The following is an 18,289-nucleotide window of genomic DNA, read 5'->3' on the forward strand; positions in this document are numbered from 1 at the left end:
CCTTCCCTCTTTGCTTTTTTGGAGGGGAGTGGAAAAAAACAAAGAGCCAGAAAATAAACGAAGAATGAAAATCCCCTATAGTTTAAAAGGCAATGAATGAAGATTTTGCCTCTGGTAGGTTTAGCAATCATGAACCTGTTACTGATAAATTGATTTACTGCATCTAGTGTACAGAGGAGATCTTCCCCACTGTGCCTTATTAGCATCGTCAGTAGAATTGCTAATATTGTAATTCTACCACTAACAATCTGATTATTTTATTGTTAGCATGGTGTGTGTGTGTGTGTGTGCATGTAAAACTATGTGTGCGCATTTGTGTTCTCTGTATAGAAATCCTGAACTGGTCAGGTTAGGGTTTACTATACAAGCTTAAGTGGCACTGTCTGGAAGGATGCGCGTGCAATGGGCCTTCCATTTAAAAGTGAGTAAATATTTAAAAATAAAACATTTCAAAATATTCTGAACAATTATTTATTTTTCCTTTACTTCAAAAATAAGCTTCTATGTTTACTGTGTTGCTCACTGTATTGACCAGTGGAAATAATGAAAGTCTTGGGTAAATGGGCTAATATTGAACACAGTTTTGTGATCAGGTAACTTTAAACATTGAATTACATATTTAAATATTTTTTGATATGGTTGCAGCAAATTGTTTGTGGTTGATCTAACCTGGATTGATTCATCTTGATGTAAGGCCTTATTTGAAAGTAGTCTTTAATCTAATTTTTACATTTTTATATATATATATATATATATATTCCAATAGCGGCTTGGTGTGCATTTTGATGAGTATTCTGGAGAATCATTCTACCAAGTGAAAGCACAGGAAGTCCTGCAGCTGATGGATCAGAAAGGACTGCTCAGGAAAACAAAGTAAGGTTAGACTTTAATGGTTGTATTTTGTAAAAAAAAAAAAATGCCACTGTTGAACTTGAAAAAAGAAAAGTTAAAACAAAAGCCAAGACTGCTGGAAATGCGCAACAGTGCAGCCAGCATTTGAAAAGAAGATAAAGATAGGTTCCTTTTTTTTGGGTGGACATTCTTCATCAGAACAGAAAAAGGTAACCTGGGTGGTTACGTTTACTTCTAAATGAAGTTACAGTCTGGCACATGGGGCCTAGGCCTGAAGAGGCCTTGAGGCAGTAAGTTGAAATGTCCTAGCAAAATTTCAACATGTGTTCTCCCAAGGCATTTAAAACATGTTGGGAATCAAAATAACCAGTGTTCTCCCAAGGCATTTAAAACATGTTGGGAATCAAAATAACCAGTGTTCTGCCAAGGCATTTAAAACATGTTGGGAATCAAAATAACCAGTGTTCTGCCAAGGCATTTAAAACATGTTGGGTCCAAATCACTGTCCTGAAAATAGCAGATGACCCAGTGTGCTTGAAAGGGCGACTCACTTCTTGGTTTTTGCACAACTTTGTGCTGTGAGATTTTTGTCCAAAGCTTTACGTTTAACAAGTATTTTGTTGGAAAAATAATTAATGGAGGGGTTGGAAGTTTTTGCCAGGGTATGGAGTTTGTGGCTTCAGTCTTCCCAATGTTTAGCTAGAGGAAGTTATAGCTCATCCAAGACTGCATATCGGATAAACAGCACCAAGGCAGTGGAGGGATAAAAGAGGTGGTGGGGAGGTAGGGCTTGGTGTCATCAGCATCCATTTGGAATCTGGCCACATGGCTTTGGATGATGTTGCCAAGGAGCAGCATGCAGATGAGAAAAAGATGGGGTCTAAGAATGGAACCTGGTTTGGGGGGTGGGGGCGGGGTGGCAGCTGCTGATTTGGAGGTGATAGTGCATGGGAGGGAAGAGAAGCCATTGCTAGAGATGCTCTGGTTACAATTTGGTAAGAAAATGTGGTACCAAGCAAGTGCAGTCCCACAGAACTGAATAACAAAAGAAAGATATTGGAGGAGGATTATGTGATCAACTGTGTGAGGTTAAAAAGGACAAAGAGGGATAATGCATTGTGGTCACAATCGCAGAGAATATCATTTGTGACTGGTTAGAGCTGTGAGTGGGGCAGAAAGATGATTAGAGAGATGCAAACGGAGTTGTGAGAGAGGTAGGCATAGATCGACAGGGAATGACACATTCAAGGACCTTGCCGAGGACAGGGAGGTTGGAGATGGGATGGCAGTTAGCGAGAATAGGAGGGCTGAGGTCCAATATTGTTTCTAAACCGGCATGGTAATATACTGTTGGTGTTAAAATAAATGGTAAAAATGCTAATTTGCCAACTCAATGACCAGAATGCCACCCACTTGTCCTTGTTAATGAGTGTGGCTTAATTAGCCCTGCTGGCGAAAAACAGTACTAATTCGGAAACAAGAAAAATCCTTTTTTTTCCACATTTATACAGTTTGTCTTTCATAGACTTTCATCTTCTAAGGAAAGATTCTGTAAAAAAAAATTCTCTGACCCCCAAAGATAAGAGAGTAAAACTCCAGTAAAGCTATCTGTTCCTATCGTCTCCATCATACAGCTCAGGCCATCTGACACTACCCATGGTCCCTGCATATTCACTGATGTAGGAAAATAATTTTCTTATTTGAGACTTTTTCATTCTGTATTTGTGTCCTCTAGTCCTGTGTTCAAAGTCCAAGTGAGCATACCGCATGGACACTAGCAATGGTGTTGAGTACTCGGAAACCAGGTTATATCTCCTCTCCCCTCTTCTCCAATAAAAATTAGTTCAGTTGTGAGTCTTTCTCCATAACTTGGACCCTGAATCCTAGAATTATCCTTGTTACTATTCTTCTAACCCTTTCAATGCCTCAATTATCCTTTTAAAAGCCCTTATTCCCATTGTCTTCGTTCCCTGCCACAAACTCTGTTCCCGAGCCATCGACTCCATCCCTCGCCCTGGCCGCTGTCTGAGGCTGAACCAGACCATTAGCAACCTTGCGTCCTATTTGACCATGAGTTTAGTTTCCGAACCCATTTCCTCTACACCACGAAGACTACCTGCTTTCACCTCCATAATGTTGCCCATCTCCGCCCCTGCCTCAGCTCATCTGCTGAAACCCTCATCCACGCCTTTGTTACCTCCAGACTCGACTATTCCAATGCTCTCCTGGCCAGCCTCCCAACTTGTTAGAACATAAGAAATAGGCCATTTGGCCCTTCGAGCCTGCTCCGCCATCCAACAAGATCAAGAATGATCTACCTCAACTCTACCTTCCCGCATTATCCCCATATCCCTTAATTCCCAAAAATGTATCGACCTCTGTCTTGAATATACTCAACGACTGAGCATCCACAGCTCTCTGGGGTAGAGAATTCCAAAGATTCACAACCCTTTGAGTGAAGAAATTTTTCCTCATCTCAGTCCTAAATGACCGACCCCTTATTCTGAGACTGTAACCCAGTGTTCTAGATTTTCTCTGCATTGACCCTGTCAATCCCCTTAAGAATTTTATGTTTCAATTAGATCACCTCTCATTCTTCTAAACTCGAAGGAATATAGGCCTAGTCTACTCAATCTCTCCTTTATAGGACAATCCCCTCATCCCAGGAACCAGTCTAGTGAACCTTAGTTGCACTCCCTCTAAGACAAGTATGTCTTTCCTTAGGTAAGGAGACCAGAACTGAACACTACTCCAGGTATGGCCTCGCCAATGCCTTGTATAATTGTATAAGACTTCTTTACTCTTATACTCTAATCCCTTTGTAACAAAAGCTAACATACCATTTGCTTTCCTAATTGCTTGCTGTACCTGCATGTTAACTTTCTATTGATTCATGCATAAGGACACCCAGGTCCCTCTGAGTGCAAACATTTCCCAGTCTCTCTCCATTCAAAAAATATTCTGCTTTTTCCTTTTTCCTATCAAAGTGGATAACTTCACACTTCCCCACATTGTATTCCATTTGCCATGTTCTTGCCCACTCAGTCAACCTGTCTATATATATCTCTCTGCAGCCTCTTTGCATCCTCCTCACAGCTTACTTTCCCACCTAACTTTGTATCATCAGCAAACTTGGATGCGTTACACTCAGTCCCTTCATCTAAGTCATTAATATAGATTGTAAATAGCTGAGGCCCAAGCTATCCTTGCAGTACCCCAATAGTTACAGCCTGCCAACCTGAAAAAATCACGTTTATTCCTACTCTCTGTTTTCTGTCCATTAACCAATCCTGAGTCCATGCTAATATATTACCCCCAATCCCATGAGTCCTAATTTTGTGTAATAACCTCTTGTGTGGCACCTTATTGAATACTTTTTGAAAATCCAAATACACTACATCCACTGGTTCCCTCTTATCCATCCTACTAGTTACATCTTCAAAAAAACTCTAACAGATTTGTCAAACACGATTTCCCTTTCTTAAAACCATGTTGACTCTGCCTAATCATACTGTATTATGATTTTCTAAGTGCCCTGTTACCACGTCCCTAATAATAGATTCTAGCATTTTGCCGACTACTAATGTCAGGCCAACTGGCCTATAGTTCCCCGTTTTTTTCTCTTCCTCCTTTCTAAAATAGCGGGGTTATTATTCCAATCCTTGGGGACTGTTCTAGAATCTAGGGAATTCTGGAAGATTAATACCAGTGCATCCACTATCTCTGCAGCTACCTCTTTTAAAACCTGAGGATGCAGGTCGTCCGGTCCAAGGGATTTGTCGCCACTTAGTCCCATTAATTTCTCCAGTACTATGTCTTTACTTATACTGATTTCTTTAAGTTCCTCATTCTCTCTAGACCTTTGATTCCCCATTATTTCCAGAATGTTTTCTGTGTCTTCTACGACGAAGACAGATACAAAGTATTTGTTTAATGTCTCTGCCATTTCCTTATTGCCCATTATAATTTCTCCTGTCTCTGTCTCTAATGGGGCCACGTTTACTTTCACTAATCTCTTCCTATTTACATACCTATAGAAATGTTTACAATCTGTTTTTATGTCTCTTGCTAATTTACTCATTCTTTTTTCTCTCCTTATCAATTTCTTGGTCCTCCTTTGCTGAATTCTAAAATCCTCCCAATCCTCAGGCTTCCTACTCTTGTTGGCAGCATTACAAGCCTTTGAACTAATACTATCTTTAACTTCTCTTGTTAGCCACGGTTTGACCCCTTTTCCTGTGGGATTTTTGTGCCTTAAGTTACAACAAATATGCATTCCTTTATGTATTAATTCTTTAAATGCTAGCCATTGCTTGTCTACCATCATACCTCTTAATGTAGTTTCCCAAACTACCTTTGCCAACTTGCCCCTCATATCTACATCGTTTGCTTTGTTTAGATTTAAGACCCTAGTTTGGGACATAACTAATCACTTTCAAACTCTATATAAAATTCTATTATTATGGTCACTCTTCCCTAAAGGCCTCTTTACTACAAGGTTATTGATTAACCCTTTTCTCATTGCACAATACTAGATCTAAAATAGCCTGTTCCTAGTTGGTTCCTCAACATGCTGATCTAGAAAACTTATCTTGCATACATTCCATGAACTCGTCCTCCACGCTATTACTGCAAATTTGGTTTGCCCAGTCTATATGTTGATTAAAGTCCCCCAGGATTGCTGTATTACCCTTGTTACATGCACCTCTAATTTCCTGAGTTATACTCTGCCCTACATTACAACTACTGTTGGGGGGCTATAAACAACTCCCACCAATGTTTTCTGCCCCTTGCTGTTTCTTAGCTCCAACCAATCTGATTCTACTTGATTTCCTGAACTAAAATCCTTTCTCTCTACTGTCTTTATCCCAACCGTTATCAGAGCTACCCCTCCTACTTTTCCATTTTGCCTTTCTTCTAAAAGTTAAGTATCCTGGAATATTTAGTTCCCAACCTTGACCACATTGCAACCATGTTTCTGTAATGGCTATTAGATCAAACATGTTAATTTCTATCTGCACTATTCATCTATTTTGTTGCAAATGCTTTGCGCATTCAAATATAGTGCCTTTAGCTTTGACTCTCTTTTTCCCTGATGTCACTGTAGTCACTGATGCCCTATTGCCTTTGTTACTCTCTCTGTCCCTTCCTGACCCACTCTGCTTATTTTTACCCCAAACTCTACTCTGCTCTAGAACCTTGACCTTTCCCTTACTGCTTTTAAATTTACTCTTTCCTGAATCCTCCCATCCCCCTTCATTAGTTTAAAGCCCTGTCTACTGCTCTAGTTATTCAATTCGCCAGGACACTGGTTCCAACCCAGTTTAAGTGGAGCCTGTCTCAACGGAACAGCTCCCGCTTTTCCCAGTACTGGTGCCAATGGCCCATGAAGCGAAACCCCTGCCTCCCACACCACTCTTTGAGCCACGCATTTAACCTTCTAATCTGCTTATCCCTATGCCAATTGGCGCGTGGCTCAGGTAACAATCCAGAGATTATTACCTTTTGAGGTTCTGCTTTTTAATTTGGACTCCAACTCCTCAAACTCTCTCGGTAGAACCTCATTCCTAGTTCTACCTATGTCGTTGGTTCCCCTTCCCTCTCCATGTTCTTCTCCAGCCGCGAGGAGATGTCTTTAACCCTGGCACCGGGCAGGCAACACAACCTTCGGTACTCCTTGTCGCGGCTGCAGAGAACAGTATCTATCCCCCTAACTATACTGTCACCTACCACTACCACATTCCTTCGGTAAACTTTCTCATCCAAAACTTTGCTACAGGAAACTTTTTTTTATCCGGCACCGACGGGACCGACGTGGTGCCGGTTCATCAAAAATTCCGGATCACCGAGCGCTATAGTAAAAGATACGAGAGCTGAGAGCTCCGTATAAAGCAACAAACTCTGTTGCTTAGCAACAGGTTCAGAACAATGGCCACAAGTTACAAGCGTCTCTGTAGCTTAGCAACAGCTGCAGCCACACCCTTGCACAGCAACAGATGGAGGAAGGCAAGTAATATGAAGTATGAACCTACTCCTGAATTTTGCCGGTTAACCGAGATTTCCGGTTATTTAGGTGCCGGTAAATCGAAAGTTTCCTGTACCTATATCCTAACTTGCACAAAGTCCCGTTCACCCGTCACCCCTGTGCTCGCTGAAATACAATGTCTCCTGGTCTGGCAACGCCTCGATTTTTAAAATTCAAAAGTAATTAATTGAATGTGCAGTGCTTTAGGATGTGCTGAGAATGTGATGAGGTGCTACATAAATTCATTCCTACCTTCTTTGTCACTAATTAGATTAGTTTAATTGACAAATTTGTAATATTAAAGGAAGTACTTTTGCTTCCATATCACTTTTGAATAAAATGAACAGTAAGGGATCCAAAACTAACACCGTGGAACTCCACTGGTCGTTACTCTGTAGCCATTTATTGTCACCACCTGCTTTCTACTTTCAAGCCAACTGGCTAATGTCCCTTCCCTGCTTAAATTAAACTTTCCTCCTCTCGTCCCCTTCACTGGGTATACAACTTCCCAGTTGTATAAATTCATTCCATCACTTCTGCCTCCTGATCATGAGACCCATTTTCTTCCTTCATGCTTTGGGTTACTTCCTTGGCCAGATGTCGAGCTACCACATTTTTTCCTCGGCACCCATCTGGTGAAATTGAAAAGACACCTTGGAATAGCAATGTGCTTGATCTGCAAGTTACCTCTGATACTGACCCTTTGGAGGTTTGTTTAATTCATACAGTTTAGGTATTGTGTGTTTGCACCATGCAGCATTGTTTGATAGTGACCAATTACTATTTTAATGTTTACTTTTGCTGTATAAAATATTATTTACTACTTAAAGACCTGTAAAATAAACCAAAGTTTGACTACTTATGCTTCCAATCCATTTATCCTCAATGAAGGCTCGCCATTGAGACTTTGTAGTTCAAAGAAAATTCCGACCACGGAATGAGTATAAGTTGGTGAGGAATATGTGTTTTTTTTAAACTAGTAGGACACCGCAAGATTTACTTTGGAATTAATAATGCATCAAAACCATTGTCTATTACTTTTGTTTTTTCCAACTAAGCAAAATTCCACGATTCAAATACAGTCTTCAGTTACTGTGGTACACAGGGATCTAAACACTGCAGTCCTATAACATGTAACCATCTGGATCTACATTTAGCATTTGTTCCTTTCCACAGGGGCTGGATTCAACTCTAGAGACTGTGGTTCATAGAATTTACATAGCACAGTAACATGAGGCTACATTTGAAACCCTGGGGTTGATTTACTAGGGGAAAAAATTAATTGACAATAACATTGACTCATTATTATTCTAACTTATGCAGTTTATGTGAATTTGCTTTTGGCGAACAGTAATTTCCCATTTCTACTGTTTGATCCATACTCTACAAGCAGTGGACCAAGTGCATTTTTGAGAAAAGTGAATGGTATGAATTTGTATTTATAAAAAAAAAAAAAAAAAATTGTTAAAGCTGCTTGGCTTGGTTGGTAGAAATCTATGTCCAAATCAGGGTTCAAACCCCTCTCTAGACCTTGAGCACATAATCTGGGCTGCGCTTCAGTGCAGTACTGACGAGGTGGTACATTGTCAGAGGTACTGTCCTTTGGATAAGATGTTAAGCTGAGATTCTGTTTGCCTGCTCAGGTTGACATACAAGATCTTCTGGCACTCTTTGAAGAAGAGCAGAGAATTCTTCTATCGTCCTCCTCTGTCATTCCTCTTTTAACCAACATTACCAAAAGCAGATTATGTGGTCACTTCCTTGTTTGCTGTTTGTCTCACTTTGCTATGTTTGCTACTGTGTTTGCCTACATAACAGCAATTACCGTACTTCAAAAAATATTCCATTCATTGTAAAATGCCGTGGGATGTTCTGGGGATGTAATAAAGTGGTATATAACAAAAGTTATTGTTTTTTATTCCTCTAATGAAAACTCATACACAGTAGTAGAAAGTTGCCTCTATATCTTGTTTGTTTCTAAAGGCAAGGAACTGGCGTGGTTGATCTTTCACCAAATGGTGATCTCTCCGTTTACGCCAAAATGGTTCGTAGTGATGGGACGTCCCTCTACTTGACCAGGTAAGATTTTTTTTCATTTTTAAAACTTGTTTACTGTAGGTGAAAGGATTGGTGATATGTAAATATTTATCCAGCCATCCATGTCTGACTCTATGCAATTGGATAAGCACATGACCATGCCATATGTCTGCTGTGGCAATGCTTTGTTCTTTTCTGTAGATTTCCATTTTTTTTTAAGTTTCAAATTTAAAGGGATTTGTAAGACAGCAGCAACTAATGTTCCGGAACCACAGTTTTTTTTTAATAGTGAAGAGGATCCTCCTCTTCACTCAATACTGTCCTTGTTACTGATCAATGTTTTGAGCTGAGCTGTAATTACATAATCGGTAAATAGACTTCCCCTACATCTAATAAAAGTAAATATCAAAAGCTCGAAGTTGGAACGTTCAACTGCAATTAAATAGTAACTCAATGAGACAGCAAGAATGCTGGTGTACCAATGCTCCATACCAGAGTGGTCGTGCATAGGTTGATGATCACAATTTCTTGCACCGTGAGTTCTCCATTCCGGCCATGTCATTAGAAGGGTATGAGAGGTGAAGATAGGCTGCTTTCTTCATGTGAAAGAAAGACAAAATCTATAAGGTGAATCACTTCATCCTGCTGTTGTGCAACTCAAGCAGCCAGTTAGAGATTCACCAGCAGTGACTTGGGAGTAAAAGCCTTACTAACTTTTTTGATAGGGAATGTGATGTGCCTTTGGGGGAAGGAAATTTGAAAATAAAGTGGTTTGTCATGTCACAGAAGTAGTAGTGTATTTAAGTGCATGTTGATCATCCTTCAGATCTATGAGTATTAATTCCAGGTGATAGTTTGCTCAGCTATTGCAAAACTAGTCAATGTTGATAACATTGATGTAGTATGCAAATATTTTTCAAGTGGTTTTTGCTTTTGGTCAAGAGTGCGAGAAATGAAGTGGCTGCATGGTCCACCATTGAACAGAAAATAAAGATCATCGCAAGCATGTTGGTAATCAAACCCTCGCTCCAAAACCTAGTGTGTCTTCAGAAGACATCTTACCAAGTAGAAAAGTTCCACTGAAACTTTGAGAGAGAGAGAATGCTCAGAAGCATCTGAAGCAGGCATATGATGTGTAGTTGTAATGGTCGCAATGGTCAAAATCTTTCAATTTGAACTTATTGGCAATTTGGCTACAAGTGCGGGTCAGAGGCTGGGTATTCTGTGGCAAGTGTCTCCCCTCCTGACTCCCTAAAGCCTTGCCACCATCTATAAGGCACAAGTCAGGAATGTGATAGCATACTTTCCACTTGCCTGGATGAGTGCAGCTCCAACAACATTCGAAGCTTGATGCCATTCAGGACAAAGTAGCCCTTGGCTGCAGTGTGTATCATCTACAAAATGCACTGCAGCAACTCGCCATGGCTTCTTTGCCAGCACCTCCCAAACCTGAGACCTCTACCACCTAGAAGGACAAAGGCAGCAGGAGCTCGGGAACACCACCACCTCCAAGTTCCCCTCCAAGTCATACACCATCCTGACTTGGAAATATATCACTGTTCCTTCATCGTTGCTGGGTCAAAATCCTGGAACTCCCTCTCTAACAGCACCATGGGAATACCTTCACCACACGGACTGCAGCAGTTCAAGAAGGTGGCTCACCACCACCTTCTCAAGGGATGGGCAATAAATGCTGGCTGTTCCAGCGCCGCCCACATCCCATGAATGAATAATTTTTTTAATTATCCCAGTTCCCCAGATCAGGAGTCATGTTTACACTTTCACTACAGACTGCAGTGGTTCAAGAAGAAGGTCCACCACCACCTCCTTCTCGAGGGCAACTAGGGATGGGCAAAAATGCTGGCCGATAAATGCTATATAAATGCAAATCTTTCTTCTTTATTTTTCCCTAACTGCCCAGTGAAATTAGAAACTACCAATTTGAGAATCTGCATCAATCCAATCTGAGGTTATTTATAGGCTCTGCTGAATATGTCCAATCACTGTGGAGCAGCCATTAACAAAGCTAATGGAATGTTGAACTATAGCCAAAGTAAGAGGAAGTCATGCTCAAACTTCTTAGCGCTTTGATAAACCCACACTAAGTACTGAGTCATTCTCTGGTCACTGAGACACAGGGAGACATTTGAGCCCTGGAAGTGGTGGATGGAAAAGCTGAGACACTCGTCCCTAGCATCAGAGAGCTGAGTTAGAAGGAAAGACTAGAGAAACTCTTGAGTTTTCAGTCTAGAATGGCATTGACTGAGAAGGCCATCAAAGAATTATGTGGGACAGTAAATGATTATAGAAAAGTTAATTCTGGTACATTATTTCAAATTAAACACTTGACTATATGACAAGGTGACAGAAGTTCAAACTAGTAAAGGAAAACTTAGGAGTGATGTCTTCACACAGTAATAAATAAAATACATATGATGGAGGCAAAAATTCTGAAATCATTTATTGTTGAAAATAAGCATGAGGTATTTCAGCTCCAGCAGCTATAACAAAGTATTATGGAATCAGGGCTAGTAGACGTTTACTGCATAACTCTCATCCATTTGGGATCTTTGGTTGCCAAAATATGACTGTTGTGAGCCGCATTGTTTGAAAATCTAAACGGTTCAGCATGGGTTGCAAACCAGCCAGTTTTCCAGGGCTGGATTCAGCCCATTGCTTCATGCTGTTTATCAGCGGGCTCAAATGTGAACTTAAGGGTGTTCCTTTGGATTTTCTCCCATCATCGTCGTGGGCAATTTGTTTGATCAGCTACGCAGAAAGTATATTATGTAAAATCTACCACTTTGAACTTCTGTGGGTAAAAAGAATTCAATATACTTTTAACAACTGACTGACTTTATAAAAAGAAAAGATAGAATTAACTGCCTCTGCCCTTTTTTCCCCTTAGGATTAGGAGATGCATAGCAAAGCTAGAGTGTGGGTGGGTTAATTACATCGGGAGGTTGCACCCACTCGTATTTTTCTTCATTATCCACTGCTATATCAGCCAGTGGCCTGCTTGTCCTGGTGTTTTCAGTTAACTCAGATTGAAATTCCCTGTATTCTGGGAAACCATTATTCACTGGCGTCCCAGAGCATGGCAAATTTGAAACCACAGTGAACTCCATTGCTGCATGGATGTCTCAGTCCTTCACCGCCCCGCCCCCCCCCCCCCCCACCTCCCAAATATTTGGGGCAAGTCAGCGTCCATGACTAAAAGGTTCTACTATCTCAAAAGGTCAGATAACCCGAATTGGTATTTTTAACAGCATATTTCTCTTTCCCCACCCCGTCCTTCCTTGAAAGATAAACTCCACCAGCATGTTGAATTGACATGCTAGCCTTCCTATAGAGTACAGTACACCTCCACTTGAGATGTGAGCACAGTCTTTTTTCATCTTGACTAGTATATAGGCGAGGTGATGGCTGGCAACAAAAAGCAAAGTTCTCTTTTGTTCCTGCGCTAAATTTCTGTTACACTTTTTTAACCACAGTAAAATATTTAGTGCAAATGATCTCCACCTTCATCATAAACTATATTTTGGTGGAATGAGACTAGAGAATTGCTTATGAATTATCTTGTAAATGTGAGAATGTGCAAGCAATATTCTATTCATTTGTTAAAGCTCCAGTTAATTCATCAGTGTAAATACGTTGTTTTTCTAGTTTGTCCTCTTATTACTGCAATATTTCCTTACTTGAATGAAGGTTTTTGTACAGAGTTGCTATGTTACCAAAATAGTAAAGGTTTGCATGATGTGCAGCCATGAAGATATTTTAAAGGATGTAAATAGAGATTAGTGCATCACTGTGCAGTACAGGACCTAATTATAAGCTTTCTAATATTTATGATGGGACATGTGAAGCATAGTGGGATGTTCTTCAGCTAAAGAAAGTATGCAAAATATACCTTTACTTGGAAATGTTAACATGTAAATAACAACACCACCAACTACTTGTATTTATATAGCGCCTTTAACGTACTAAAATGTCCCAAGGCGCTTCATAGGAGTGTTAGAAGACAAAAGAAAATTTGACACCAAGGCACATGAGAAATTAGGGCAGGTGACCAAAAGTTTGGTCAAAGAGGTAGGTTTTCAGGAGCGTCTTAAAGGAGGAAAGAGAGGTAACGAGGCAGAGAGGTTTAGGGAGGGAATTCCAGACCTTGGGGCCTAGGCAACTGAAGGCCACCAATGGTTGAGCGATTTATAATCAGGGATGCTCAAGAGGACAGAATTGGAGGAGTGCAGATATCTTTGGTGGGGTGGGCAGGGGGTTGTGGGGCTGGAGGAGATTAGAGATGGGGAGGAGCGAGGCCATGGAGGGATTTGAAAACAAGGATGAGAATTTTGAAATCGAGGCGCTGCTTAACCTGGGAGTTAATGTAGGTCAGCGAGCACAGGGGTGATGGGTGAATGGGACTTGGTGTGAGTTAGGACACAGGCATCCAAGTTTTGGATGACCTCAAGTTTACGTAGGGTAGAACATGGGAGGCCAGCAAGGAGTGTGTTGGAATAACCAAGTCTAGAGCAAACAAAGGCATGGATGAGGGTTTTAGCAGCGGATGAGCTGAGGCAAGGGCGGAGACGGGCGATGTTACGGAGGTGGAAATAGGCGGTCTTAGTTATACCGCGGATATGTGGTCGGAAGTTCATTTCGGGGCCAAATATGACACCAAGGTTGCAAACCGTGTGGTTCAGCCTCAGACAAACGTTAGGGAGAGGGATGGAATCAGTGGCTAGGGAATTGGAGAAAATTTCTGCTGATTCAGAACTGGATGTCGGACAAGCAGTCTGACAATTTAGAGACTGTGGAGGGGTCGAGAGAAATGGTGGTGCATTAGAGCTGGGTGTCGTCCACATACATGTGGAAACTGATGCTGTGTTTTCGGATGATGTCGCCAAGGGGCCGCATGTAGATGAAAAATAGGAGGGGGCCAAGGATAAATCCTTGGGGGACACCAGAGGTAATGATGCGGGAGCGGGAAGAGAAGCCATTGCAAGTGATTCTCTGGCTATGATTAGATAGATAAGAATGGAACCAGGCGAGTGCAGTCCCACCTAGCTGAGCAACGGAGAGACGTTGCAGAAGGATGGAGTGGTCAACCGTGTCAAAGGCTGCAGACAAGTCGAGAAGGATGAGGAGGGATAGTTTACCTTTGTCACAGTCCCAAAGGATGTCATTGTGACTTTGATGAGTGCCGTTTCAGTACTGTGGCAAGGGCCGAAAGCTGATTGGAGGGATTCAGACATGGAGTTGTGGGATTTGGGAGGCGACAACCTGTTCAAGGACGTTGGAGATGGGGGGTAGTTTGCAAGGACGGAGGTGTCGAGGGTTGGTTTTTGAGGAGAGGGGTGATGACGGCAGATTTGAGGGAGAGGGGCACAGTACCTGAGGAGAGAGAACTGTTAACGATGTCAGCTAACATGGGGGCTAGAAAATGAAGTTGGGTGATCAGCAGTTTGGTAGGAATAGGGTCGAAGGAGCAGGAAGTGGGTCTCATGGACAAGATGAGCATGGAGAAGTCATGAGCGGAGATCGGAGAGAAACTGGAGAAAGATGTGAGTTCAGGGCTAGGGCAGAGGGGAACCTTAGAGGATGTTTGGCCTGGTGGGCTAGGGGAAGGATGTGAAGTGAAGTGGCAGAGGCAGCTGAACAGATGGTCTCCATCTTGGAGACGACAGACGTCCATGAGTTCCTCACACTTGTTATCAGAGGTGTGGGTGGAAGAGATAGGGGAGAGGGGTTTAAGAAGATGGTTAGCAGTACAGAATAGAAGCCGGGGTTTATCTTTGCATTCCAGAATGATTCTGGAATAGTGAGCAATTTTGGCAGAGGAGAGCAGGACCCGATGATGCTTAACATACATAGAAGATAGGAGCAGGAGTAGGCCATTCGGCCCCTCGAGCCTGCTCCGCCATTCAATGCGATCATGGCTGATCATCCAAATTCAGTACCCTGTCCCTGCTTTCTCCCCATATCCCTTGATCCCTTTAGCCTTAAGAAATATATCCAACTCCTTGAATATATTTAATGAATTGGCCTCTACTGCCTCCTGTGGTAGAGAATTCCACAGGTTCACCACTCTCTGGGTGAAGAAATTCCTCCTCATTTCTGTCCTAAATGGCTTACCCCTTATCCTTAGACTGTGACCCCTGGTTCTGGACTCCCCAACCATCGGGAACAACCTTCCTGCATCTAGTCTGTCCAGTCCTGTCAGAATTTTATAAGTTTCAATGAGATCCCCTCTCATTCTTCTAAACTCCAGCGAGTATAAGCCCAATCGACCCAATCTCTCCTCGTACATCATTCCTGCCATCGCAGGTATCAGCCTGGTGAATCTTCGCTGAATTCCCTCCATGGCAAGAACATCCTTCCTCAGATAAGGTGACCAAAACTGCACACAATACTCAAGATGTGGTCTCAACAAGGCCCTGTACAACTGCAGCAAGACATCCTTGTTCCTGTACTCAAACCTTCTCGCTACGAAGGCCAACATACCATTTACCACCTTAACCGCCTGCTGCACCTGCATGCTTACCTTCGTGGCCCAGCCAGATCTGGCGGTGAATGGCTAAACCAGTTGTCCACCATATCCGTTCAAGTCTGCGTCCCTTGGACTTAAGGGAGCGAAAATGAGGACCGTACCAGGGGGAACGGCCAGGGTGAGACAGAGTAATTGTTTTAATAAGGACTAGGGCATCAAAGGTGGTGGTGAGGGTGTGGTTGAGCAGATCGGTAGCTGCAGAAATGTCGTGAATGGAAGGCCAAAGGCTGGACAGTTGAGATTTCGAAAGCGCAGTTGTAAGCGAGTTGGGAGAGAGTTCTTTGCAGGGGCGAACACAGCAGGAAGTAGGGTTGGGGAAGGGGGGAATGTGGGTGGAGAGTAATACAAGGAAGATGGCCTAACTGCGATTGACATGATGGGAGTAGCGAGGCCACGAGAGATGGTAAGGTCGAGGGGGTGGCCGTGAATATGGGTTGGGGAGTTTACATGGAGGGAGAGATTAAGGGAGAATAGGAAGCTAGTGAACTCAGAGGAGAGAGAGCATGATGAATTGAGATGGAGGTTGAAATCACCAAGGATGAGAAGTCGTTTGGTGCTGAGGGAGGAAAGCAGTGAAGATATCTCGTAATAAAATTTTTATGGTACTTGGGTGGGCAGTAGAGAACAAGAATTTTAAATGAGAGGTGAGATGCTCAAAGGAAGAGAAAGTGCCGGAGGAATAGGGGGACAGATCAAGGTGTGACTTGGTGATGAGAGCCACACTGCCACCACGGCAGTCTGGGTGGGGCAAGTGGTGGAAGGTATAGCCAGGCAGGGGGGAGGGCTTCATTTAAGGGTCAGGTGTCATCACCCCTCAGCCAAGTTTCCGTCGGGGCCATGATGTCGATGCAATCATCCACGATAAGCTCATGGATGGCAAGGGCCTGGTTCACAAATGAACGGACATTCTGGAGGGAGATGCAGAGAGGGTCGGTGCTGGCTGGCCCACTGCCAGCGTCCACAGGGCAAGCGCTGGGATGGGTGATTTGGACAGGGAGGAGATTGGCAAGATTAGCCCCCAGTTGCCACGCTGGGCGGGAAGGTTGGCGAGACAGTAGGGTGGGACAGTTGGGGCTGCTGCTCGTAAGTTGCCTCGATGGGCCCTTCGTAGGATGCCAAGAGAGGCACAGAGGGCAGCTGTAGGCTTCTCTAAGAGGGAATCGAGCCTGGGACGGCAGCAGGAGATTAGGAAGGTCGAAGAGTAATGTAGGATTGGGGTAGGGATTTTGGGAAGGCAGAGTATCAGAGAGGAGAGATGAAAGGAGGCATGACGACAGGAGAGTGCGGTCAGGGAGGGATAGAGAGAAAAGGAAAAGGAGGAGAAAGTGGAAAAAGAAGTGAATGGCTCGGGTCTGGAGCAGCAGCCAAAGTGCCCACGCGAATGGACGCAGGAAAAAGCTCAGGTTACATAGGCCTGGTTATGTAGTAATTAATGGAATACATATTTTCTGGTAGCGGGGAATAGGTTGGAGACAATCGTAGGGAGACCAGGGTTAAAGCCAGCATAAGCAGGATGGAGCCAGCACGGAGCATCGATGAACCACTGTCCAAATTCAGAGGCAGGTGTAGCAAGCGAGTGAAGTCCAGAAGCTGTCTGACGGGTAGAGAGTTGGAGGATGGAGGTTGTTGCCATAATAAAATAACTAATAATGTTTCTGGAAAGGAACATCGATAGCTATTTTTAGTAGCATCTATTAAATTCTGTACTGAGACAGGATTTAAAAGCATAAAAAAAAGAGTAATTGTATATTTCAAGTAACTTAGCAGGAAGATTTTTATTCCTTCCATCAAATTAGCAGGGACTGATCAAAGTGGAAGGCTGCCAAAAGAAATTCCAGAGTCTTTCTTGAAGATGATTGCTATTACTTCACTGGGGATGGCTTGTTGCTGGATCTTGCTAATGGGCAGTCTGTTTGTCCAAGTTTGCATTACAGTTAAAGCAGCAGATTCCCATGCTCTGGTGACTCTGTAGGATAGTTCTGTGGAAAATGGGCAAATTGTAACTGATTTTAATTACAATGCTCTTCCAGTTCCTGGACAAGACCGTAGTAATCATCTCTGATCATAAGTTTTCAAACTAGGGTCGCCTGGAAGACATCCGATTTCTGTAATGTTTTGCATTTTGTCTCAACACCACATTATTTCTCTCCCTGTAAACTAATAAAAGCATTTTCTTTGCAATGATATTGTTTTCATTTGGGTAGCTGACATTATTTCTCCCTAAAGTTGGGACAGGGGGTTCCTGGGAAAGTGTCAAAGTTTGAAAACCACTGGATTAACATTCTCAATATTAACATTTGGGAGACAGTGCCTGTGATTTTGGATAACGAATTACAAGAAATTAACATGATGTGGAGATGCCGGTGTTGGACTGGGGTGAACAAATGTGAGAAGTCACACAACACCAGGTTATAGTCCAACAGCTTTATTTGAAATCACAAGCTTTCGGAGCGCTGCTCCTTCGTCAGGTGAAGTGAAGAGATGCATATAGACACAGCATATATAGTCAGAGAACACTGCTGGATTACCTGTAATCATCCGGCAGTGTTCTCTGACTATATATGCTGTGCCTATATGCATCTCTTCACTTCACCTGACGAAGGAGCAGCGCTCCGAAAGCTTGTGATTTCAAATAAAGCTGTTGGACTATAACCTGGTGTTGTGTGACTTCTCACACGTTATTTAGTGGACTGTTAATTTCGTAACATTATTCCATGTCCGAATTGTGAAGATGTTTGCTCCTCTAACTTGTGAAAGGAAATATCCTTTTGTGAAATTTGGTATCTGTGTTTACTTGATGAAAGGCTTTTTGATTATCATTGAATTTG

At 42.6% G+C, this 18,289-nt stretch overlaps 1 protein-coding gene across 2 annotated transcripts in view; it reads left to right on the forward strand.

The window, feature by feature from the left end:
- Window positions 1-18,289, forward strand: part of rars2 (arginyl-tRNA synthetase 2, mitochondrial) — a 98,489-nt gene that overhangs the window by 41,937 nt on the left and 38,263 nt on the right. For both annotated transcript variants that reach the window (XM_085997650.1, XM_085997651.1), the window contains 2 exons: window positions 767-873; window positions 8,861-8,956. In XM_085997650.1, coding sequence (XP_085853776.1) covers window positions 767-873; window positions 8,861-8,956 — 203 coding nt within the window. The remainder of the gene's footprint in view (window positions 1-766; window positions 874-8,860; window positions 8,957-18,289) is intronic.

Source organism: Somniosus microcephalus, chromosome 9 (assembly GCF_052327205.1).
Source record: "Somniosus microcephalus isolate GS21.2 chromosome 9, FLI_Smic_1.0, whole genome shotgun sequence".
In the NCBI taxonomy this organism is placed as follows: Eukaryota; Metazoa; Chordata; class Chondrichthyes; order Squaliformes; family Somniosidae; genus Somniosus; species Somniosus microcephalus.